General features: G+C 44.9%; 1 protein-coding gene across 2 annotated transcripts; it reads right to left on the bottom strand.

Moving 5' to 3' along the window:
• Positions 1–215: 215 nt before the first annotated feature.
• ezrb (ezrin b) lies at positions 216–23,645 on the bottom strand. 2 transcript variants are annotated; one of them, XM_053881236.1, is made up of 14 exons: positions 23,515–23,644; positions 22,032–22,131; positions 15,127–15,210; positions 10,091–10,186; positions 8,230–8,504; positions 7,596–7,679; positions 7,389–7,535; positions 4,878–4,974; positions 4,642–4,805; positions 3,534–3,664; positions 2,115–2,275; positions 1,648–1,740; positions 1,341–1,586; positions 227–1,244 (listed from the first exon to the last, which is right to left on the bottom strand). In XM_053881236.1, exons 2-14 carry the CDS (start codon positions 22,041–22,043, stop codon positions 1,080–1,082), a joined length of 1,755 nt encoding a protein of 584 aa, XP_053737211.1. In that variant the 5' UTR covers positions 22,044–22,131; positions 23,515–23,644; the 3' UTR covers positions 227–1,079. The 2 variants fall into 2 exon arrangements, with proteins under 2 accessions (XP_053737210.1, XP_053737211.1); XM_053881235.1 differs by having other exon boundaries at positions 216–1,586; positions 23,515–23,645.

The following is a 23,645-nucleotide window of genomic DNA, read 5'->3' as shown; positions in this document are numbered from 1 at the left end:
TCAAATGACGTTTTTGACTGCCTATTTTTTTAAATTGCTTTTAAAAAAAAAAGAAAAATATATTTTTGTTGTATTTATTTTTTTCATCACAGGTTAAATGATCAATAATTAAGGAACCATTTTTAAGCTTCATATTTTAAATGATTTAAATGGACATTTTCTGGACTTCTGTACTAAGCGTTACAGTTATACAGTTACATCATTTATGAGTCATTTTAGTTTGGGAGAAAAAAAACACTTTTTGTCATCTCATTATTATTATGATCATTATTAGTAGAAATATTTATGTGTTTAATTTTTAAGGAACGTGATCACTTGAAACCAGACGGCGCTGAGGTTCTGGTGGATTCTTTTATTGCCAACGTGTGGAACACCTCATTATAAAATTCCTTGACAAAGTCCAGGGAGGATGAAGCGACTCCGCTCGACCAAAATAAAATTCTCAGCTTCCAAAGTAACAGGCAGAGGTCTGCACCTCCGCTCCAACAACATGAAGACCTGTAAGTGTCCGAGCAGCCAGAGAGGAAGGCCACGTTGCTTTACAGCGACCTGTAATAACCTCTTCAACTATAAACGCAATCGACAGCACCTCCACGGATGGATTATCCAGCAGCTGAGATTCAAATCTACCCAAAAAATAATTTACTCTCAACAGTGGAGGGAGAAGCGGCTGCCTGGACTTCGGTCAACATATAGTTCTATATCTTTAAAACCTCTAAAAACACGTCATCTTGTTAGCAGATAGCAAAAATATACAAACCAAGATGAAATACCCTTTTTAATGTCCCATATACAGTATAAATATTCCACTATTGAAGCTACTCTAGCGCAAAAATGAACATAACTGGAAGTGTTCAAACAAAATACATATCTATTTCTCTTCCTTCTGATTGGTCCACGTTTGCGCACGTCGGACAAAACAAAATTTCCTCTCTACGATGTCGCTACGCAATGATTTGGTCTGGATTAGAAATCGGGTGTTTTGGCACTAAGGTTGACAGGAGTTTGTCTCTCTGCAGGTGGCGCCGGCGCTCCAGGTGAGTCCAGTAGCGGCGCCCGCGTGTGGAGCGTCTCGGCCCTTAGATGGCCTCGAACTCGTCGATCCTCTGCTTGGTGTTGCCCTGTCGGATCTGCCGCAGGGTCTTGTACTTGTCCCGGCCGGCGCGCACGTTCTCTGAGTGCAGCAGGTCGTTCCGCGTGTTCTTGGACTCGTCACGGGCTTGGGCCAGTTCTGAGGTCAGAGCCTGGTGGAAGAGGAGGAAGAGGTCAGCGCTCACGCACGCACAGACAGAGAAGCCAAGGTGAGTCACGGTCCAGTGTTGTCGCAGCCCAACTCTCACCTTGAGCTGCTTCTGCACGCGCTCGTTCTTCTGGGCTTCAGTCAGGCGGTCCTCCTCGTTGCGGTGGTCGTTGATCCCTTCCATGTGCAGGTCGGCGCTGTGCGTGCTGGTGTTCTCCTCGCTGTCGCTGTTGTCGTCCATGTGGTCGAAGACGGGCGGGGGAGGGGGCGGGAGCGGCGTGGGCGCCAACATGGCCATGTGCAGCTCCTCCCTGGTCTTGATGAGGTCGTCCTGAGCCTCGCGGGCCTGAACAGAACCAGCGTCAGGCGCCGGGGAAGTGGAGTGGGTGGCGTCCGGACGCTCTCACCTTCATCTCCCACGTTTCTGCCTCCTCTTCTTTGCGCTTCTTAGCCTCCTCCAGTTGAAGGATCTTGGCAGTGTGGTGCTCCAGCTCCGAAGCCTGACGCACACACAGACACACTGGTTCAACACAACACTGTTGATCCTGAGTCTCAGTGTCCAGCCACAGCTGACCCCTCGGACCGGTGCACTCGTGTTTAAGCGCTCCTCCACTACATCACTGAAGCACTGCTGCTGGCAGTGGGTGGTCCACGTCCTAGCAGCTCAGCTATTTCTAACGGCTGAAGTAACTGGGTGTGGTCCGGCTGGACGCTACAATGAGCTTTTGTCTGGGCCAGCTGGTCTCCTGGCACCGCAAGTAACGGCAGACACATGGCCTGCAGAAGCAGAAGAATTTGGGACCGAGCCGTGGGGTCACAGGAACGAGGACGGAGGAGCTGTGGCTGCTCAACAACACAGTTGTGAAGGACTGACCAGCTGCTCCCGGCTCTTCTTCTGGTTCTCGGCCTGGCGTGCAAGCTCCTCTTTGGCCAGTAGGGCGGCCTGACGCTCCTCCTCCAGACGGGCCGCCTCTTCCTCGGCCCGCTTCCTCTCCGCGTCCAGCTTGATGGACCGCTCTCGCTGGTCCTTCAGGTCTGGGTCAGAGAAGGAAAGACACGGTTCAGAGACCAAACAGAGATCAGAGATGTGCGTGGGTCACTTTAGGATGGGAGGAGGACTGGACACGCTGATTATGACCAGCAGCTCCTCCAAGTCTGAGGCCATGGTGATGGTCCAGTGGGACACTTTGGATCAGGGGTGTCAAACCAGTCCTCAATGATCCACAGTGGGTGCAGGTGTTTGCTTCCACCTTCTCACCAAACCGGAGTCTGGAGGCTGTTTGTCTCAGCTGACACATGATTGGTCGACCTATATGTGCTTGCAGGGTTGGAAACAAACACTGAGTTTGGCCTCTTGTGGATCAGCTGGACACCCGTGCCTTCCAGCTTTCATTACTCTACTGAGATCATGGTCCTGAAGGTTCAGCCCAGTCATCGTGCAGCAGGAGAATACTTTGATAGGCAGTTTCTCTCTGACTGGTCTGGTGTCACTACTACTGGTCCATCTGCGACTTGTTAACCTGTTAATTATTTTCCAAAGAGGAAGCTGTAAACAAGTTTACTACCTCTGTCATCACACACTTCCTCTCTCAGGGTTTGTTGTTGTTAGCAGCGGCAGCGCTTAGCGAAACTGACGGCAGCGCAGAAACTGGTCCGACCAGAAATCTCGTTTTGTTTTACAGGTTTGGACGGCGATGCCAAAAGATTTACAGCATCTGAGCGTTGCACAATCTTGAGTTTCCTTTTCAGTTTGCCTGCTCTGCTTCAGGACAAACGCCACTGACGTTAAATACAGTCGCGCTTAGCAGAGCAATTAGCCGCTGCGCTTGTTTTTTTTTTCTGGGTCAATGATGTACACCGTGATGCAACGGCGGGAATTTGTGCTAATGTTGCTAAGGCCTCGCTCACTAAGTGTGTGTGTGTACTGAGGTGACAGGGGGAGGGGGAACACCTCAGAGTGGTCACCTGTCAGTCACAGAGCAGATATGAACACACACTCACAGCTACAGAACAACTGCTAGCACAAGTGAAGCACATCGCTCACGTGTAGGTGAAGTCAGAACGTAGCCGCTGTGCTAAATGCTAACATTGCTCTGACCATCTAGCACGAGCTTCTAGCGGACTTAACTGGGCTCTAACGCTTCTGGACCTGGTCCCCACATGTGTGCAGGACAAAAGAGCAAAGACAACAGGTGCAGAAACGTTAGCTGAAGGGCGGCCACATGTTTCTCTGCACTACGGTTAGCGTCACATGCTGCAGGGCGCTTCTTGCTCCCAGCCACTGCAGCCTCACCTTTCTCCGCCTTCTTGGTCAGCTCCTCAAACTGGTAGAGTTTCATCATCAGATCCTGCTTCTCTCGCTCCACCTTCTCCTTCTCTCTCTCCATGGCCTCCCTCAACTTCTTCTCCTCGTCCAGCCGCTTTCTGCAGATAACACAGGGTGGTGAGGACACAAAAGCACCTGACAGGTTTGTGACTGCTGACGAACGATGCCACACACGAGGAGACAAAAGCAGCGGAGATCCTGTCGCTGCTCCTGGATTTACGATCTGTCGTGTCCTCTGTGTTGCATGAAAGTTATCTCAGCAGAGTTTCAAGGTGACGCCTCACCAGAGGATCATGGATGTGCTGCAGCAGGACATGAGGAGGACCACGGTGATGCACATGTGAAAGACAGTTGTGCAGGGATCTGCTCTCTGGTGGAGCTGCGTCTCCTACATATTCAGAACTTCACTGGAGCTTCAGCTCAGTGTCAGAAATGGAGCCAGGCCCAGACTGACCACAGTCAGCTGGAGACCTGATGACTCCCAAAGTGATGTTACATCAGCGTGTTTGAACAGCTGGATGGAGCACACGGTCCAGTCGGAGGTCACCATCCATTCACTTTCACTTCAGCTCATTCAGGAAGAGCCAATTTCCCAGACAGGAAGTGTTCCGCTGCATGGTGGCTCCCTGGGTTGTCTTACTGTGTTGGCTACGAGCTGAAGCGTGTGTGCTCAGCTGAGTCACAGCTGGCCATCTTCGATCCAATAGGAAGAACAACTCAGCTCAGCCAGACACTTGCGTATTGTGTATGACACATGACAGAAAAGTATGAGTAAACAAACTGCTGTGTGACTGATGACACACACGTAGGTGTCAACTGATCAGGCTTTGTGTACTTTGGCGGGGTGTGTTCCTGTGTCGGAAAACATTTGTGCGACCCTATCAAAGCTCTGCGGTGGGTCTCTGACTGACAGCACATTCTCAATCTCTCTCATCGTGGCTCTGGTGTTAGGCTCCTGGACTGGACACTTGCGTGTTGGTTCCCTAAATACCATCAAGTCTGAATAAGATAAGAAGCCCAGCCCTCATGCACCAGAGCGTTGGTGCGTCCTGCACCAGATGAAAAGGGAGCAGACCTCTCCTGCTGCTTCTGGTGCTTCTCCTCGCAGGCCTGCGCCTTCATCTGCTGCACCTCGATGGTGTCGGGCTTCCGGCGCCGCATGTACAGCTCGTGGTTTCCCATGCACAGCTGCAGGATCCGCTTGTTGATGCGCAGCCTCGGCGCGTAGAAGACGAAATCCTGGAATGTGAGGCGGCACAGATGAAGACGTGAACCTCAGAGTCAGAACAGTCAGAGCTGCTGGTCACTCACTGGAGACTTCTTGTCAATGGGCTTGATGATGAACTTCTTGTCGTTGAAGGAGATGTTCCTGATCTCACTCCAGGGGAAGCCGATCTTTGGGGTCAACCTGGAAGAAGCCACATCACATGTTCACTAACATCGCACCAAACAATGCTTATAGTCAACCCTAAGTTGGGAGTTCCTCATCACATTTGACCCAGGGGTGTGGTTAATGACTCTCCTTCATTTAAGTTTTTTTTTTACTGCACTGCAAAAGAAATCACCTTTACTGTTGCAAAAGGAAAGTTATAAATCCTTTCATGTCATAGAAATGCCATATTTTAATATTATTGAATATGTCCTCTATTTTTTTCCATAGATCACATCTGAACACATATGTTTAAAAAGTTTAAAAAGACATAACCCCTCCTATGACAGAGAGAACATTTTGAACTTTTTTTTTTCTTTGACATGAAAAAAAATTCTAAATTTGTGATTGGAGACAATTTGTTTCCTGCTTTAACCTGAAGAAAAAAATGCATGCGGGAAGTATTCCATTTTCATTTTCAATTGTTTCACCATTTAGGCTTGAACCAATGAATCAATGTAGTGCAAACAAAAACCTTTTAGGTGCTAACTATTTTAATGTATTGATTGTGAGGTGAAATATTTTGATGGCGCAGTTTCAAAGGTGTGTTCCACTCCCTCTGGATGGAACACTTCAGGCCACGCCCACCTCCGATTTTACTAGCGAGAAACTTCTCCTAAACAATGTTTAAAGCAGACCTGGGCAGCCGTGGGGACACATGCTGCCCTTCGACAGTATCTATGCAGCCCATTTGGAGTTTAACTAGCACTTTAATATACATTGAAATTGAAAATAGACGGCCCCTCACATCAGTCACAGTGTGGGCCCTGAGGAAATTGAATTTCGGTGGGACAAAATATTGGTTTGTTGCCAGGTCACACTGATTCACAAGTCAAATACGTTTTTATTGTAATTCATGCATCAGTTCTACAGACGGCCCACGTGTCACTCACTGCTGTAGCTTGTTCCTGCTGAGTCAATCCCCTATTGCAGTAATATTCTTTTGCAGTTCCCTAAATCTGCCATTTCACAGAAAAAAACCCTGCAAATGAATGTCATTGCTCAACAATGGCCCGCCAAGACTCCGTCAAATTCAGTTCTTTTTGCTTTCCATGAATTACATTCACGATCACAAGAAAAGTGGAATATTTGACTTGAACATTTCAGAAAATGCAATGTTTTTATGGAGCCAAATAAGGAGGACAGATGTGGTATCAGGTGTGATGGTTGTGGGTGTGGTGCCATTGTGCCAGACGAAGTGAACAGTTTTAATACAAAGTAGCAAGATAAACTGCAGCAAGTGGATCAAGTCATAATCTAGAAACGTCACCTCTGAGAGAAACTTGTATCTGCTGCACTGACTGAACTGGATTTTTGCTTAATTACTGACAGTGACACATGCCAGAGGAACGAGAGAACAATGTGGACCTTATCTCAGCTATTCAATACCTCTGATGGAGGTGGGATGTTTTGAGAAATTTTATGGCATATTTAGGAAAACAGAGCGCACAAAGTCAACAACAACAACTTCCTACAGGCTTCTCCTGCTCGCTATGAAGTTGACCTTCCTTCGTGACATTGTCCTGATCAAGGCCTGCTCTCGCCATGTTTAGTGACCCATTTTCTGCTCCTCTGAGTCTGATTCAAAAGCGTTGGATGCTGTCAGGATCATATTCATCTTGCTTCAACAATACAAACTACAGATGAAACCATTCAAATATTTCCCTGCAAATTGAGAATAAAAATTCCGGACCCCACAAACTCAAAGGGAGCGCACATGAGGTGGAGCAGAAACTGAAACCTTTGGGGTTAAACTGGCACCACAATACGTCTGGCTGCTTTGTGGGCCGGTGCCCTCGCTAGAGAGAAACTGTTGTAGGTTCGAGGAACATTCTTAAGTGCCGCACGGCTTGAAAAACCAGTCTGCGTAACCATGGCAACGGTAGAGGGCGACGTGGAGGAGAGGCAGCAGATCCTGAGCAGCACAAAGACTCACACAAGGACAGAAGTGGCTCTCTGTTTCAGAGGGAAACTGACAGCTTGGAGTGTCGACACGGTTTTGATTTTCTACTACAGGCATCAGTTACACAGCTCGCTGACAGTCAAGTGTAAGCGCTGTGGAAGTCGGTGCAGTGAACGAGAGGTGGGATCCTGACTTTGGGGTCACTGACTGGGAGGCGAGTCACCTGCGATAAATATAACAGTGATCAGTGGCCTCACACACGAGGTCGTCGACCCGGGACACACTCCGCCAGGCGCGCAGGGATCGACTGATAAATGACCGGCCTTTCTTGCCGACACAATTGTGCGACTTCAAAAGTCCTCAAAAGAGCTTTGTTTAATGGAGTAGAAGGCTAAAGTGAAAGTATAAAGCTGAGTAAGCACCATTAAGAAACCTCAAGTTCACTGAAATATTTTCTGTAAATCAGCAGGGTTACAAAGGTTCTGCTTACTTGTCATCCTTCTCGTAAACGTTGAGCCCGAGAGCGTCGACACCCAGCGTCAGTTCGGTTCCCTTTTTGTTCTTGATGTCAAAGTAGTTGACGCCGTACATCTCCAGGTCCTGAGCAATCTTCAGGTACTCCATCATGGCGTCCTCCCTGGCAGCGATGTCACAGATCAGCGCATGGAAATCGATGGATTAGAGGGGATTCACTCACTTCAGCATTCCGTGGTGCTCCTCGTGCCAGACCTGAATCCTCTCCTCCCACTGCTCCCGGGACAACTTGTGCTGCTCCAGGACTCTGTCACACATGAACCACATAATCAAATCAGCTTCACACTTTGATTCAGATTTGAATGAGTGAGGGTGACCACATTTTTGACTCCCAAAAGAGACTCTGCCCATAATATGATCCTCATCTCAGTTTCAAAAATGTGCAGCATGTCACTTTAGTTTTGGCGTCTTGTTCAGTCACCAGTTAAAGAACACTGTGGCACTGTCCCAAAACATATCCAGACAGAATCCCGATAGTGCATCTGTGGTGGGACAATCAGCCTATGCTTCTTCTCAAGCATCTCGTCATGGAATTAGAGTCTACCTTCTGAAGAGGGAAACCTCAACATGACTGTTCCAGAATTCCAGACAAATTTAAAGATGTGTCATTCATGTGTCGCTCAGCATTTCTCAGCAGATCCCTTCAGTGCCATAGAAACCTTTGCCAAGTCAACCATCACTGCTGGCAAGACACCGGCTCCGGCCATGTGTTTTGAATCTTGACGTCTCGCCAACAATCCAACATGAAGTTTAGCTGCTGATCTCTGAGCTTTAAGTATGAGGAGCACATGTCTCACCTGTGTGGCAGCAGGCGCTCAGACAGCAGGTACCCGGGTCGGTGAACATCTTTGACGTAGTCCCCAAACTTGGCCTGGACGGAGTAAGAAGCCAGCAGCACGGCGGTTTCTGGCGGGCAGTAGACCTCGTCGCTCAGGATTCCCTCTTTGACTTGCAGGAAGAAGAGCCTCTGGGTGATGTCCTGGATCAGCTCCTCGCTCACATCCTCGGGGAAGAACTTGGCCCGGAACTTAAACTGTAGTGGGTTTTCTTTCTTTACTTCCTGAGACGACACCTGAATGTTTTGAAATGGAGAAGGATGACAAACAGTCGTCACTGGGTTTGCTGTCATGAAATATTATAAAGACAATCAGGTCTGTCCAGAACTGCGTATCTGAGGTTGGGTCGAGGAGGAAAATATATAGACCTGTGGGTCAGACAGGGTGCCACTGATAAAAACAGGATCTGGAAACATGGAGGAATAAACTATAATAACTCCAGGTTTTCACAATACGTCTCTTCCTCTTATCTATAATACAGGAACCAGACGCTCTTTTCAGAGAATGGGACTTCACTGGGTCCGGAGTGTTCTAGGTGAAGCCTTTGTTATCTGCTGCAGCACATAACAACGGCGGCTGATGCCTTTTTTTGCCAAAACTTTTTAAACCCAAATGAGGAAAGTTTCTCTGAATAATAGTGACATAGTATCCTGCTTTTGTTCAGAGCAGAGCAGCGTGACAAAGACTTATGAAAATAAATCCATCCGAGGAACTAATCTAGACTTGAAGTCCAAGTTTTGAAGCGCCAAGTGTCCAGGTAACTGGTGTTTGCTTGGGCTGGAACACCTGAGGCAGTTATGGTTCAAGGAAAGGTCACCTCCTGACAAGTAATCCGGCCCCAGACAGAAACCTAGGAGCTTCAAAGCAACCTGCCGTGTGGAGAGTGAATGGCTGAGGTCAAATATTGAGAATGGGAACTTATTGTTTTGCCAGAGCTACTGATTGACGGAAGGACAAACACTGGAACTGCTCTGGAGCACATTCTTTCTCTATTGTATATTATATCTGGCTTCTAGTTATGAAACACGGTGTGGAGGTGTTACATGGTTTCAGTCAAAACAAGTTGAACTGTAACTCACAAACTGAAAAACATGCTCAATGTTGTTGGCTAAATCCAATGCGAGCAGTTCCATATCTGAGGAAGTGAAGGTTTTTGACGGAGCTTGCAGATCAGGTCAGAAACTAATGTGGCAATGATGGTCAACAGCGATCCCTGGGCCTCAAATCAGGCTTGAATAAGTGTACACAAAGTGTGTGTGGGGGGGGTCAACAGGGTTGTTATTGTGTAGTCACTGGTCCAGCAGGAGTGTGAGCTGAAAATATAGCTCAGTGACAAAAGCTTCTGTGATGTAACTGTGCCTGCAACCAACAACCTCAGATATGAGTAGGAAAGGTTCCACTGAGGTTCTGTCAGAGGTCAGTCTTTTGTTTACCACTTGTCATTTAAATGAGGTAGGAAGAATCACAGCAGAGCAGGCGGCACTTGAAGGTCGATCACATGAATATGCCAAGAACAGAACGAGCCAGGAGCAACAGCATTATTATGGTTCTCATGTTGAAAAACAAAACAAGACAGCACTGCATTGTTGACACAACCCAGTCAGTTTTCAACCCCTTTTGAGAACAGCGGCGCTGCACACACACTGTCATTACAGTGGCCCCCAGGCACGTGGTAACACGGTATTACTGGGAGCAAATTGAAATATGATGCGTGTATGGAAAATTGGTTCAGGTGGTCAAGGGTTAATCCTGACGTTTCACTTAACATGCCAAATCTACACACACAACTTAAACTTACACTTATACTATAATATTTTTTTACCTTCTTGTCCAGTTTTAACCACGTGTAGTATCCTTTTGTATCCATATACTGTAGTCCGAAGTACCAAATTTCACGTAAGCCAATGGTTTTCACCACCTGTGGAGGGAGAAAAAAACACTTCAATTTCAGTTCATCCGGAAAAGGACATCTCATAGTTGGATGGTAGTTTGAGCGTATAAATCATGTAAATATAAAACAGGAACACTCTTTCAAACGAAACTTGCAAAGATGAAGCAACCCGAACACTCATTGACATCATTTCTCCAAGCCCTGTTAATGGATCACTCATGGACCCCTTAGTGGGGTTGTGAAAACCTCTTTCATTGATTCACGCTGGAGTCTGGATGTGACACCCTGAGGTCTGTCGGGTGGATGATTCCCAGCGACAGGATGTTGCATGTGTCAGTGTTGAACTGTCGTGATTCATGACTAAGGTGCGACATGAGCCTCATTTCACTGAAGTTGGCTGTTTACTCATCATTCCCTTGAAGCTCCTTGTTCTTGATGGACACGTTCAAAGACAGAAAGGTCTACGTCGTATGATGTCTCTAAAATGCCATACAATCGAGCAAAAGGCAAGTAAGCCATGCTAAGAATCAGGAGCACTAAGGTCGAAGCTGCTCTGGCATGCACTGAGACTGGAGGCTGGTTTGCTCATGAGGTCTCTCCTTCTCAGCAGAAGGAGAGCAGGTTATTAGTAGTGTGGTACTGTAAAGAAAGGCTCTTTGTATTACCGATGAAACCTTGCGACAAGTCACCTGGGATAAAAACTGTAAAGTTGTTGGCCAAGATGATATTGGCCTTTCACAGAAGGTTTAGGGCTCATTGGTTCGGTTCTAGCTGTAAGGTTGGTGTATTGGTGAGACGGTAACACAACATTGGGACTTGAGAAGCTCCATCAGTAGGATTTGGAATTGCAACTGAGGAGTTAGGAGTAAGCATTCTAGTTTTTGTGTCTGTGTGTTTGCAGTCTTGTGAGCCGGGTCATTTCGGACCGCCTCTACATTCCTCATCATTTCACATCAGGTATGCTGCCTGGACGAAGTGTGAGTCAACAAACCTGAACCCGGAATCACGTCTGCTCTGCTGCGATAACCTCGCAGCTGAGCGATACAATTGACATCAAAATGCAGAAACAGTATAAAGAGTGGAACGACCTGTGGGAGGGCAGGGGAAAGGCTTTGATTCAGGAAGCTTTTCTAATGGACTGTATTGAACTCCGCAACAACACTAGACAGGGCCTGAAACGAGAGAGCACTTCAGCTCACCTGCGCTGAAACACAGAAGGCCACGGAGCACAACAGGCCCTTTCATGAGGCTTTTAGCTTCTGGGGTCCGCAGAGCAACGGAACACTGTTCTTCAGATGCCTAAATGTTCTCCAGGGGGTTACGCTGCCAGGAAGTGGCACAACTTTGCACAGAGAAGCAACTTTATTGACCTGCGGGGTTGTTTGGTAGAGCTTCATAAAAAAATCTAGATGCTTTTGTGTCCCACTGAAATCTTTCCTTGTCTGTCACCATGGAGTTAGCTAGCGCTAAAACTGTTACTAAAATGTGAACTATGTGTCACCAAACAAAACAATGTGTCAAAGGTATGATCCAATGCCAAAGCGACACCAAGACACCATGGTATAATTGTGAGCTACAAATGGTATTTAATAAGGAAAGAAAAGCTGAATATTCCAGCTGATCAATACAGCGCTTGAAAACTGGAGCTTCCATCTTCAGGCAGGCAAAGTCTCTGTGTCCAGTAATGGCCATAAACTAAACTGAATTTGCACAGATTTGCCTCCAGGGCATTGATGCAAATTCAGACATGGCCAACGGTCCTCTTTCCATCCACAGTGGCGTCCGCATCCTTAACTCCCGGGAGTTCATAACTGTTCTCAGTCCACCTTTGGAATGTGCTGGGTAGCGCTCTGGATTGGCGGGTATCTTGCGATACGTATTGCGACACTGCTGTCGGGATACAATACATTGCGATAGTGTGATACTGTTAGTTCAGCAATATATTGTAATAGGAACCATCAATATAAGGGGGAAAGCAAATAATGCAGGACAATATGATGTGCATGAAAACAAGTTCATTGTTACAATGTCCGCCCAAATAGACTTTCAGTAAAATTTTGCAGTTTTACAGTGGAATGAACAGCAGTTCCCTCAATCAATAAAATCACTTCAGCATTTCCAAGTAAACATCGATATAGACAAGTTAAAATACCAAGACAATATAACACAATCAAGCAATATGTCTAAGTATTGCGATACTTGAGCGCATCAATATTTTCTTACATCTCCAGTGCAGGGAGCAAGGCCTATAGATTGAATCCAGTCTGTGTGTACAGTAGTTTCAGGTGATTCGGCTTTCTACGCCTTCTAATAGCCAAACATGCATCTTCTGATCTCAGCGGATCGTTCCGCTCTTTATACTGTTTGTGCATTTTGAGCACTCAGCCACTGCTGGCAACACTTATGAACTCAAAACATTTGCACCAGCAGTTGCATGAGCGAGTCTGCAGGCCTGCGGTGGTCGGACACAGAGTGAAAGTCTCTCTTTAGTTTACAGCAGCTCAGCTTCTGTGGTGAGAGCAAGGAATGCCACCGGCCTGAAAAAGGCATTACTCACCCGCGGGGCTGAATAACACCCCTGGAAATGAGCAGAAACAGTTCCACTGGAACTGCAGCTACAAATGTAATTTCTAAGAGAATTACAAAGGAACAGTGACGTTGGCAGCTTCTGACCTAGATACTAAACAACGGTTTGAGCTTGAGGAGGTGAAGGACTCCAAATTCACTGAAGATCAGTTGTTACTATGAATCATTGATGACGATTCAATGATAGAATTTCTTGATCCTTAAATGACGGACCGCCTGCCAGTTACCTGCTTGCACCCCCCCTTCTAGACTGGGTAGCAGAAGAACAGTGTGAGGCAGGAATGAGGAGCATCACCTCTGAATTTAGTTTTGACTGGAAACTATGGAAGTTATTCCTCATCTTTTAAGGGTTGGAAAGCGTTAACTAAATGACCGAGTCAGCATTTCCACACAACAGGTTTCATTCAGCAGTGTTGAGATACAACGTGACGTAGCTGGGCAGTTGACAGCCACTGATGTCCCCGCCAGTTGGATGTTATCCAGATGCTGAGAAACACACCTCCCACTCCAGATACCCAACATAACTAGACATTGACTGGGACAGGAATGTCATCACATCAGGCAGACTGAAATGTTCTCCACGCTGCTGCTGATAAGAAGGGTGGATCCCCAACATGCAGGTGTCATCCACACAGCCAGCTACACTCGCTATTGAAAAACGGGTTTTGCAGGAAGTGGCCGCAATAATGCTCTTCCTCCCCCGCCGCTGTCATACGGCCTCAGAAGAGCTCACCTTAATGATATGTCAGCTACATCTGGGCTGCAGGGAAATAGAGCCACAACTAAAAGGGGCAGTAGATTAAATAATAAGACGACCTTCGGTGAACATCTGAGCGTCATCTCCCACTGAAAGAAAGAAATTCTAATGACAGCGAAATAATTTATGAATCGCTCGAGGGCATCTTTTGTGGTCTTCAAGTCCTCTTTTAATAAAACCCATACTAACAACTGAAATCGGTGGATTGATACCAGTGTATTGAACCATGTTGTATTTTTATCAGACATGTTGAACCTATGTGAAGATGCAGCAGTGAATGGTTGTCATTCAGCTGTTGGAATCCTTTTACTTCTTCATAAATATGTTGCTGGATAACAAACAAAAACCACAAACTAGGTCACGGTGCAGTATAACCTTTCACTCAGATAACTCAACATTCTTCATTTGACCCTGAATAGAAGTTGTAAAATACCACAGTGTTAAAAACAGTGCTCGCGGGATGGAAGAGGGGCTGAAGTACCATGTTAGCTGCTACTGCACCTATGTTTGCTCGTCATGTTTTCAGAGGTGAAAGGGCCACATGCTGTGTAAAATCACACACTGGTGTGGGTTTGACTTGTTTCATGTTGGTCAGGGTGAACAAGCACGGAGGCTCTGATGAAGCCCCGCTGGTTGTGATGCGTCTGCTCCTTCCTACTCGCTGCTCACTCAGCAGCTGCATGTCTGCCGTGGAGATTCTTTTGCATCCTGCAGCACATGCTCGGCAAATGCTGCGCAGGGAAGCAAATTCAAATTAAACACGCCATTTAAACCTCCAGCACTTGACAGCACTTGTTAGCGCAGCTGACGCTTAGCAACATCCGCCAGTCTGAGCGTGACATTCAGAATGATAAGAAATAATTATTCATTTCACAGAGCTAGATAAGCAGCCTTTCTCAGGTGTTGTTTACACGGAGATAGAAACGACCAGATTTGTCGCCGTTTTGGAGTCGGGTGCAGCATTCGTTAGCCACCTGAATCTGAAACTTTTCAAAACATCCAGAGTGGAAACTTTTATAAATGCAGTGCTCTCTGTCTTGGAGTCCCGCTACAGAATGTAAATATTTCATGGACATAGCAGAGTCTGTAGAGATTCACCTGCGACATTGGAATAATATTTTTCAGTTGAATAGCTGCTGCATTCTACAAGGTTTTTCTATTTTTTGAAGAGGTATATAAAAACGTGTCTGATTTAAAGTTCATTTTTTCACATCATGTACACGGAAGGTCTCATCATTTTGATTACAAATTCATTGTCAATCCATGTGATCGGTATCGGTGATCAGCACACTGGCTGATTGGTATCGGTGATCAGCAGCAAAAATCCTGATCGAAGCATTCCTAGATAATATAACTGTATATTTGATACAGTTCCCAGCTGTCTTTCCAAAAAGAAGACAGGCAAAGCCCCAGCCAGGCCTGAGCAGCGATTATGTAACCTGCAGTGAGCTGGAAGTAATGGCAGCGACACAATAACAGACGTCTGATTGTGAGTCTGCCGGGCCGCGGCGAGGGCCAACTACGCGGCTCTTGGCATTCACTTTGATTTCTGAGTCAACTTCACTCAGTGTTCCAGGATTTCCTTTCATCATTTATCATTTATCGTTTGCACAGTGATGGTCACCTGGTCAAACAGCTGCTTGCCGGTGGTGCTGGGCTGGATGGCGAACTCCAACTCAGCGTCCATGGTGGTGACGCGAACGTTGACCTGGAGGGAGAAAGAGGTTGCATTAAAGACAGCTGCTCACTTCTGCTGCAAAATCTGGATCGCACTTTAATTGTAATTTATGAAGCAGCAATACTCCCAACACAGATGTGGGACACGGAAGTGGACTCACAGACTCATCAGGGTAGTGCAAGTGAAACCAACTTTGATTAGTCCACAACATTAAAACCTTTACAAAGGGCATGACTGATAGTCCAGGAAGAAGAATAGAATGTGACGTCAAGCGTGTGATGAGGGCCGGTTAAGTAATCAGGGGATGGCGAGTGAAGTTCACACAAAAGCAGCAGGAACAACGCACAAATATTTACAATGGCTGCTCTGAGAGGAACAAGGTGAAGTCATTTTTCCCTTTTATTCCTGAGGGTTTCGATGTCTGTGGTATTTGCGGGGGGTTTGGACGCACACAGGCTCACAGTCAGCTGAATTTATTAACATGCATTGAAAGGCCCACAAAGAGGTCAGTGGAGCTGCAAACAGAAACATCTATCAGCGCGAGGACACACACACCTCCAATGAAATGATGCAGAAACAGAAGTCAGGCGTCACACTATCACGGAAAGGAATCCAATCACAGCCTTCAGACGGCTTTTTCATGTTTAAATGTTCAAGGCTCTCACCATCTTTATCTAGATGTGAGCCACTTTGTTCTTCTTATTCAATGAAACTGTGGAGTTACATCAGAGCTTTAAACACTGACACCCCATGATATTTCAGAGAGAACCTGTCTCATTGTCTGGGGCTGAAGCTAGTACCAGCGACTTCACGTGATGAGCAGACCCCTCACACTCACAGAGCTCCGACAAATCGGAAATAACAGCTCTGATTTTTACTTCTGTTTTCTTCAGACTGCTTCCCTGTTTCCCGTACGAGCAAATAAATTCAAAACTTTAGCAATCAGATTGTAAAAAAGTGCTAATAACATGGTAATATTCAGTTGATACTTTTAATCCACACCTCACCTGAGCCTCTCACACCCACATAGTAAGATAGTGTGTCACAGCAATATTAAGTCATTAGACCAAAGAATAGGGATCTTTTTTAGCCTCTACTTACATGACACAAAGTTAGCAATATGTTCAATTCCTGTCTGGGAACATTTCAGTCATGATGAATATTTTAAAGGACAACAAAAGAGCTCAGCTATTCAGGATTTGATCCTTGAATGACTGTGTTAAGTACATTCCAGACGGACTAAATGAAATACTTGGTAACAGGTTCAGACTTACTTCTTGGAAGTTTTAATAGCACTGACGATAAAAGGATAAAAGCAGATTTTAAGTGTTAGCTGAAGCTTTACTGATAAGTTCACGTCTCAAGTTTAACTCTCAATTAAGCTTGAGAGTGGAAATCAGTGTCAGGCATGCAGCGACAAAATTATGAGCAGCGTGAAGCAGAGCGGTTTTCTGATATACTGTACGGCATATGAACCGGGGAAATGTCACCATGTGTCCAAAAACACATCTCTTTCCTTTCTCCGGAACCATATTTAACGTTCCCACCATCTTCTTCTTTTGGTTTCATGATTCAAATGTGTCCATCACGATCAATTTTCCAGACATCACAGGTCATAGTTGGTCTCAGTCTCTCCATTACAAAATCATTCCTGCCAATTCATGATATCATGGTAACTTCACACTCACGCACCTCCCAACAGCATTGCTCCTCCACGCTGTGGAAAGCATAAATGATTGAGGAAACAACAGTAACAGTTTGACAGGAAGAAATAGAGAGAAGTCATGTCCGACAGAATAGATAAATCAGTTTTCAAACCTATGAGTCACCGACCCAAAGGCTGATGCAGGAGAAGGAACTTCTTTAGAAGTCTGTGTTGAAATTATATTGACAGGCTCAAACTACAGCGAGAGAGAGAGCAGAGAAGAAATAATAATAATCATAATAATGTTTCTGGTGCCTTGATGGGAGGGTTGCAGGCAGTGTCAGGATTCTCCCCTGTGCTGGGAAAATCCTAGCTGAGAGGCAGTTTTCAGCTTTTTCTGTCCAAATATATTGAAATATGTCAGTGCTCACTGTCAGTCAGGTAGGACTCCGCCTTTTAAGGCAGAACCTTGAGGAGGACTATGAAGGAGGATCAATGAATTCTGCTTTTGCATCAATATCAAAATCTGACACATCACGGCCTAACTAACCCCATGTTGGTAAAAAAAAAAAAATCCAGGAGAGAACTCCGAGCGTTGCAGCATTAAGTGGACAGCCTTGACTAAAACTGCTCCTGGCCTTGACACATCTCTCCTTATCTGACATGAAGCTACCAACATCTCAGAGCACTCACTGATGACGGTGTTTATTAACTCAGATATGTGGAATGAAATGCTAACCAACAAACTCAGTGGGTGAGACCCACATGTGCAAACAGTTCACATCAAACGTCAAAGTTACACTTCCAGTTGAATCTATTAAAAACAAGGAAGCTCTGCATTCACAAAACAGCTAAACAAAGCTCCCCTTTCAGCTGCTGAACCCTGGCAGGCCTTCACCACTCTCATCAACTGAGTGCTGCTGCAGCCGCCAGATCACTCTAATCTACCTCAAAAACTGGAGCAGAAACTAAGCCTTTCAATTTACAGTCTTTCTGATGAAACAGAAGTGAAAGTTTCTCATCGAGTTTTAAGACCGGAGCATGTGAATGTGCAACAGAAACTGCTGGCTGAGTGATATCTGATCTCTAACTTCAGTCCTCCGACAGTAACTCACAATAAACTGAAGCCATTGACTGTGGGTAAAGAAAACATGACACATTGGGCTAAAAATATCCCTGGCAAGAAGACTGAGGGGCACAGTGAGCAACTTCAGTCTGAGGAAAGTCCAAGTGTTTCTAGAAAACTGCAGACACTCCACTCATTTTAGTAATAACTGACTCAGTCGCGGTGCAAAGGTTCCCTCCACAGATTTTCAGCCTCTTCTGGGAAGAAACAAACCGGTAACTAAGAAACAACCAGCAACCTGATCTCCATGGCAACAAAACCAAGCAGAGGAGACAGCTGGACCACAGTATATTCCTCTAAAATGTTATCTTCTCAACCCCTTCCAAAGTAGCAGCTGAGGGTTTGAGTTGAGGTGGTACCAGAAGAGGTTCCACTGCATTCCTGAGAAAAGCCTTTCGCTGTTTAACCCTAAACATGCCTGCAAAACTTTAACAAGACAGTAAAACTCCTTCACTTTAAATGTCTCCTGCGAGGTTCTTGAACAGGATTGTCCCCAGTTTTCTGGCTACTTTGTAAACAGCCATGCTGTAGACCCATTCAGTAGGTAAACAGTGATACGGTATGAATGGTTGCATGTCTGGATTTTGGCAACAGAAGTATGGAGGAAGTCCGTTAAGTTTGTTGATCTACATGAGAGGGTACCCACAAAAGTTTGCAAATTTCATCAGCTAACTTGCATTGGTACCAAACCTGAACACCTTCATCGATAGTTCTACTTCATTTAACTGAAAACCTCAGTGAACTACCGTCCACAGTTTGACTACTGGTTCTGACAACCGACACACAATAGTATTTGGCCAATGTCCACTAACATGTAGATATAAGCTGTGCTAAGAGCCGGTACAGTTGAAGAGATATGTGTACATATTTTTTGATGATGTCGACGGTAAATGCATCTATCGTGTCAACGCTGTTTTGCAATCCAGTGAAGCTGGACTGGTTGTCCTGAATGTCAATTATTTGAGTATTTGAGAGTGCTGCTGTCTGACAGCAGTATGTTGGTTTTGCCACGGTAACAAACGTTACAGAGAACACTGGCTGACTCACACTACATTCGTGAGCGATGACATCCATAATCCCCAAGTCAGAACAATCTAAAATATGGGCTTACCTAATGAAACTGCAACAAAATCTATGTGTTCAAGATAAACGCCCACTAACATTTGTTGATATTATGAGAGTGATGGCATAGTTGGTGTAGTCTGCATTCTGACATGGGCTCTAAGCAAGTCAGTCAGTCAAGTCAGTACTAGTTGTGATGTCATCGCCGTCTTCGCAGTAAGATGGGAAATGGCTGAGACCACGGGACCATCACAACCAAAAATGATAGCAGGACAGCATTGACAATATACAAGTGTTAACAGCAACTTAGATACATTTTCTTTCTATTTACAATGCAACAACCACACTTACTCATGTGTTCTTCAACCTGTACATGTCATTATGACTACTAGCAAACTAGTTGTTAAGGTAGTCTGTGACGAGGGGATGATAAAAAATAGACAATAGTTGCAAACCCAACCAGCCATGGACCTCCGTGGCTGTTGTCTTCCTGGTATCTCCATCTATAAGCCTTCATCCAACATCTTCTCCACATCTCCAAACCATCTCTAACTTTGTCTCCAAATCTCTTAAACCCTGGTGTCGTATGAGAAAAACCTCAATGAGTCACCGTTCACACAACACCTTCTGCCGTTTCCCTCTCGAAGGCCTACTCTTGGCTTGGTCTCATGCAGAGGTTCAATTATTCCTATAGTTGCATCACACATCCTACTTCAGACGCCATATACTGATGTAGGAGGCTTTTAAGATCGGCCGTTAAGGAGGATGGTGAAGATGTGACGGATAAACTGACTCATCCCAAATCTGGATGTTGACAAAAAAATCCCAGAGAGAACCCTGTCCTTCCCAAACTCAGATGAGTTTAATAAAAATCTGTATGTATGTGAACCATCATAATGAGAATAGATTTTAACGACAGATCCCGAAGTGATACAGAGTGACACAAAACGATTACTCGTCCATCCCGACTGTGGTGAGTCAGACTGGTTAAGGTGTGATTGATTAATCAATTATTCAAACGAACAAACGTGAAACAACAGAACAGGACCCGACTCTGGCTACACCCGTCAACCACGCCTCACACGGCTGTGTCACCGCGGAGAGGGCCAACTACCGTTTGTGACAATGTGTCATTCAGATACATGAAAGGTGAGTCACTGAAGCGAGGGAGTCTTCACCCCTCCTTAAATCTGCTCCACCGTCCAGACGTCTTTGCACTGAACAAACAATCTCAGTTGTAAAAATATTTCAGGATGCCACAGCCTTTGTCTGTGCTCAGTGAGAAATATGTACCTGTGCATCTAAGGTAACCACACCATAAAAACGCATTTGGTGTTTTCAGTCTTTATGTACTTTAAATTAAACACTTGTCTAAGACGGGAGAGACTCTCTCACACACAACAAACTGGACAGGTAAGTGGACAGGCCCTCAGTCCAACCTCTGATGTGTTCATTGAGAAACAAGAAAAAAAAAAGCTTTCACCAAATTCAAAAACACCTTGGCAGGCTTGAATATTCCCACTGATATACACATTAAAACTGGACCATAGTGGATCATGTTACTTAGATAGTCGTATTTAGAAGATAATTATCCATTCCTTACACTGTCATTTATAAAATAGATAAGCAAAACAATACCAAAGTTAAGTTACATTACAAAACCATGAGCTCACTTTCAGTTGACTTTGATTATGAAAGTTGGTACGCGTCAATATTTAATATCAAGTGCTTATCTAAACTGACATTACGGCAACGTCTTCAAGGATCCTTTGAGTTCTCAGAGGGAATATTCAATAACACAAAGCCGGTCAGAGCTTACTAGCAGGAAGATGCTTCAAGTGTGGTATCTGTTCACAAGTGAGGGGTCAGCCATTCTCTCTCATCTCAGGATGAGAAGACTGAATATTTTAATGCCTCGCCTGGACGCACAGAGCCCTCTGGTCTACGCAGTTCATTGAAACAGAAATGCAAACGTGCTCAGTGGTCCACTCCAGCTCAAGGACACAGACAGAAAAACACTCGTATCAAAGTGGCGATAAGGACTTAAAAAGAGTGGCAGTGTGAGTTGGTGATGTCATTTCCACAGCGACTGGCATGACAACCAAGAGGCCATTCTAAACAAACCCACAACACCTTTTAATGACGCTGACCAGCCGTCCGGACTCACAATACCGGCCTGTGTTCAACCCCAGTGCCCACTGCTTTTATTCATCTCAGACTGGAGAAAGAGGAATTCTCAGAGGAGCTGCAGGAGCGCCGCACACGCTGCGCTTTCTATAAGCAAGCATGGAAACATGCATGGCTCGTCATCATAGACAGAACATTTCCATCCCATTTTCCATCCTGCTGCTAAACATACACATGTGAAGATTTGCCTGCTGGAGTTTTCCACAGTGAGCTGCAGCATGTGCCACACGACAGTGTGTAATAACTGGGGTGGGGCACTCAGCGACAATTAAAAGCCCCAAAACCAGTTTCAATTGCACTTAATTAGACATTTTCTTGCTAATGAAAGGATGGATAGGTTTATTTTTTTAATTAAAATGAATGAAAACTTGTTGAAAAAGCAGTGATCGCGACGCATGAATTGAAAAATAGGATTTAAACTTTACTTTTAAACCTCAGCGTTAACTAAATTTGTTGGGGCATTTGAAGTCTGGGACCCTCAAGTACAAAATTTAAGGGTCACTCCCCTTGTAGTTTAATGTTCAATCAACAGAAAGTGGCTGAGACTAACTTAAAGACACCATTAACATGTTTGAAATAACTACACTGTCATTGTCTCAATAAGATTTTTTTAAAAATGATGTCAAGATATTAATGACGTTAGTATTCATCATTTATTACGTATAATGTTCGAATTTCTTTGTTAGATTAAATCAAAACACTTAATAATTTTTCAGATTTGTTATTTTAAAACCTCAAATAGAAATAGTCTCAGTTTTTCTTTAGTTAACGTTAAAAGCACAAACAGCAATAAACATAATAACAATAACATATAATCCACACGTCACTTACCGCTTTGGGCATTTTGGCTCCTTTTGTTGACTCTATAAAGGCTAAAAACTTCTGTGTCCACAGTCGAGACGAGCGTTGGAGGCGACTGTTCTCACAGTTCCTGGGAAGGGAGAAAGAGGAGAAACGAGTTCGAGTCACTTGTTCGGTACTTAAAGCGGCTGAGAGCAGATTGGCGCTCCCGCAGGCGACAGCAGACAGCAGGTAGTTTGACAGCACCAGAGCGGAAACGCAGAGTCAGTCCTTCACAATAAAAGCTACCGAACTTAAATTCACTATACAGTACAGTATTAGAGCCAATCCCGCTAAAACAGACAAATATTGTTTATCCATGCTGCAAAGTTAAATGTTAATGGCAAGAGGAAAAGTTAAAAAAAATGGATCATTTAATGCCAAAAAAGAACATTTTGTATTATCAGCAATTACAGCTATATAAACCTATAAAAATTAATTGTTTGCTCCTTCAGGAACCCTGATCTCCTCTCACATTTAAAAAAATACAAAGTTTTTGTCAAAGTGTGTGTGGGTGGTTGTCCTGACTGATGACCTTTCCAGGAGGTCCCCTGTCCCTCAAGCAGGCGGGAGAGATCCCAGCGCCCCGATGACCGACCCACAATGAGACTACTAAATTGTAGGTTAAACATTTAACAAACTGAGAACTACTGGACAGTTATTTGTCTTTTTACATAACAGAATAATAAAAGAACGCAACATTAGCATAATGTATTAGAAATAACTGTAATCAATTCTATATATGAGTAATACATGTTACGTACAATGTTAAGTCAAAACTAAGTTATAAAACACGCTCTTTGTCTCGTTTTATGCTGTCAAACTCATTTTACGTTTTGCAACGGAAGCTTTTATTGTGGCACACAGCAACGGAACTCCGAGTCACAACATTCTCACAGGTCGAATTTGGTTCTAGGAAAAGATGTTTAACTCACTCGTTCAAACCAACTTAAAGCATCCACCCTTATTTATTCGTGTCTTTTATTTTGACGTTTACAAATTAGCCACACCTCGACCAACAGCGCTGAAGTGGGTGACGTTATACAAACAAGCCGATTTATAGGTGCAAACCAAAACACAAAACACGCTGTAATTGTGCTGAATAAATAAAGGTGGGTGAAAATGATGTTTGAAACGTCGAGAAATCAGGGCGTGTTGTTTGAGTGAGTCAGGTCAACATTGCGTATGCGATCACAAACGTAAACAAATATCAGACCTTCAAACGTCATATCTATATAAATGGGCGTGGGGTTCCGTTGATATATTTGAAATCAACGTCATTGGTTGTACTTTCGTGTCTTTCGTGGTTTGTTTTGCTCCAAACGGAGCTCCTTCATGTGAGTCGGTAATCCCGCCGACACCTGTTGTCAGATTTGTTTTTGCCTTCGCTGCAGAAAAGTGCACGCAAAAGTGCGTTTCGCCTTGACAGCTCAACTAAACGGGCATGTTTGAAGCATAGATTTATGGACCTTACCTTTCCGTGACGTTGTGGAGCCGTGCACCTCGTCAGCACGGTGTCGAGACGCCGTCCGCTCCGGGTTTCATCCGATCAGTCCGGCGCAAGATGGCGCTCACCCCGCCAATGACGAGACGCACGGGCGGATA

The sequence above is a fragment of the Synchiropus splendidus genome, chromosome 12 (assembly GCF_027744825.2).
Source record: "Synchiropus splendidus isolate RoL2022-P1 chromosome 12, RoL_Sspl_1.0, whole genome shotgun sequence".
Classification (NCBI taxonomy): domain Eukaryota; kingdom Metazoa; phylum Chordata; class Actinopteri; order Syngnathiformes; family Callionymidae; genus Synchiropus; species Synchiropus splendidus.
The sequence above is the reverse complement of the archived record's forward strand: the minus strand, read 5'-3'. Positions and strand labels throughout refer to the sequence as shown.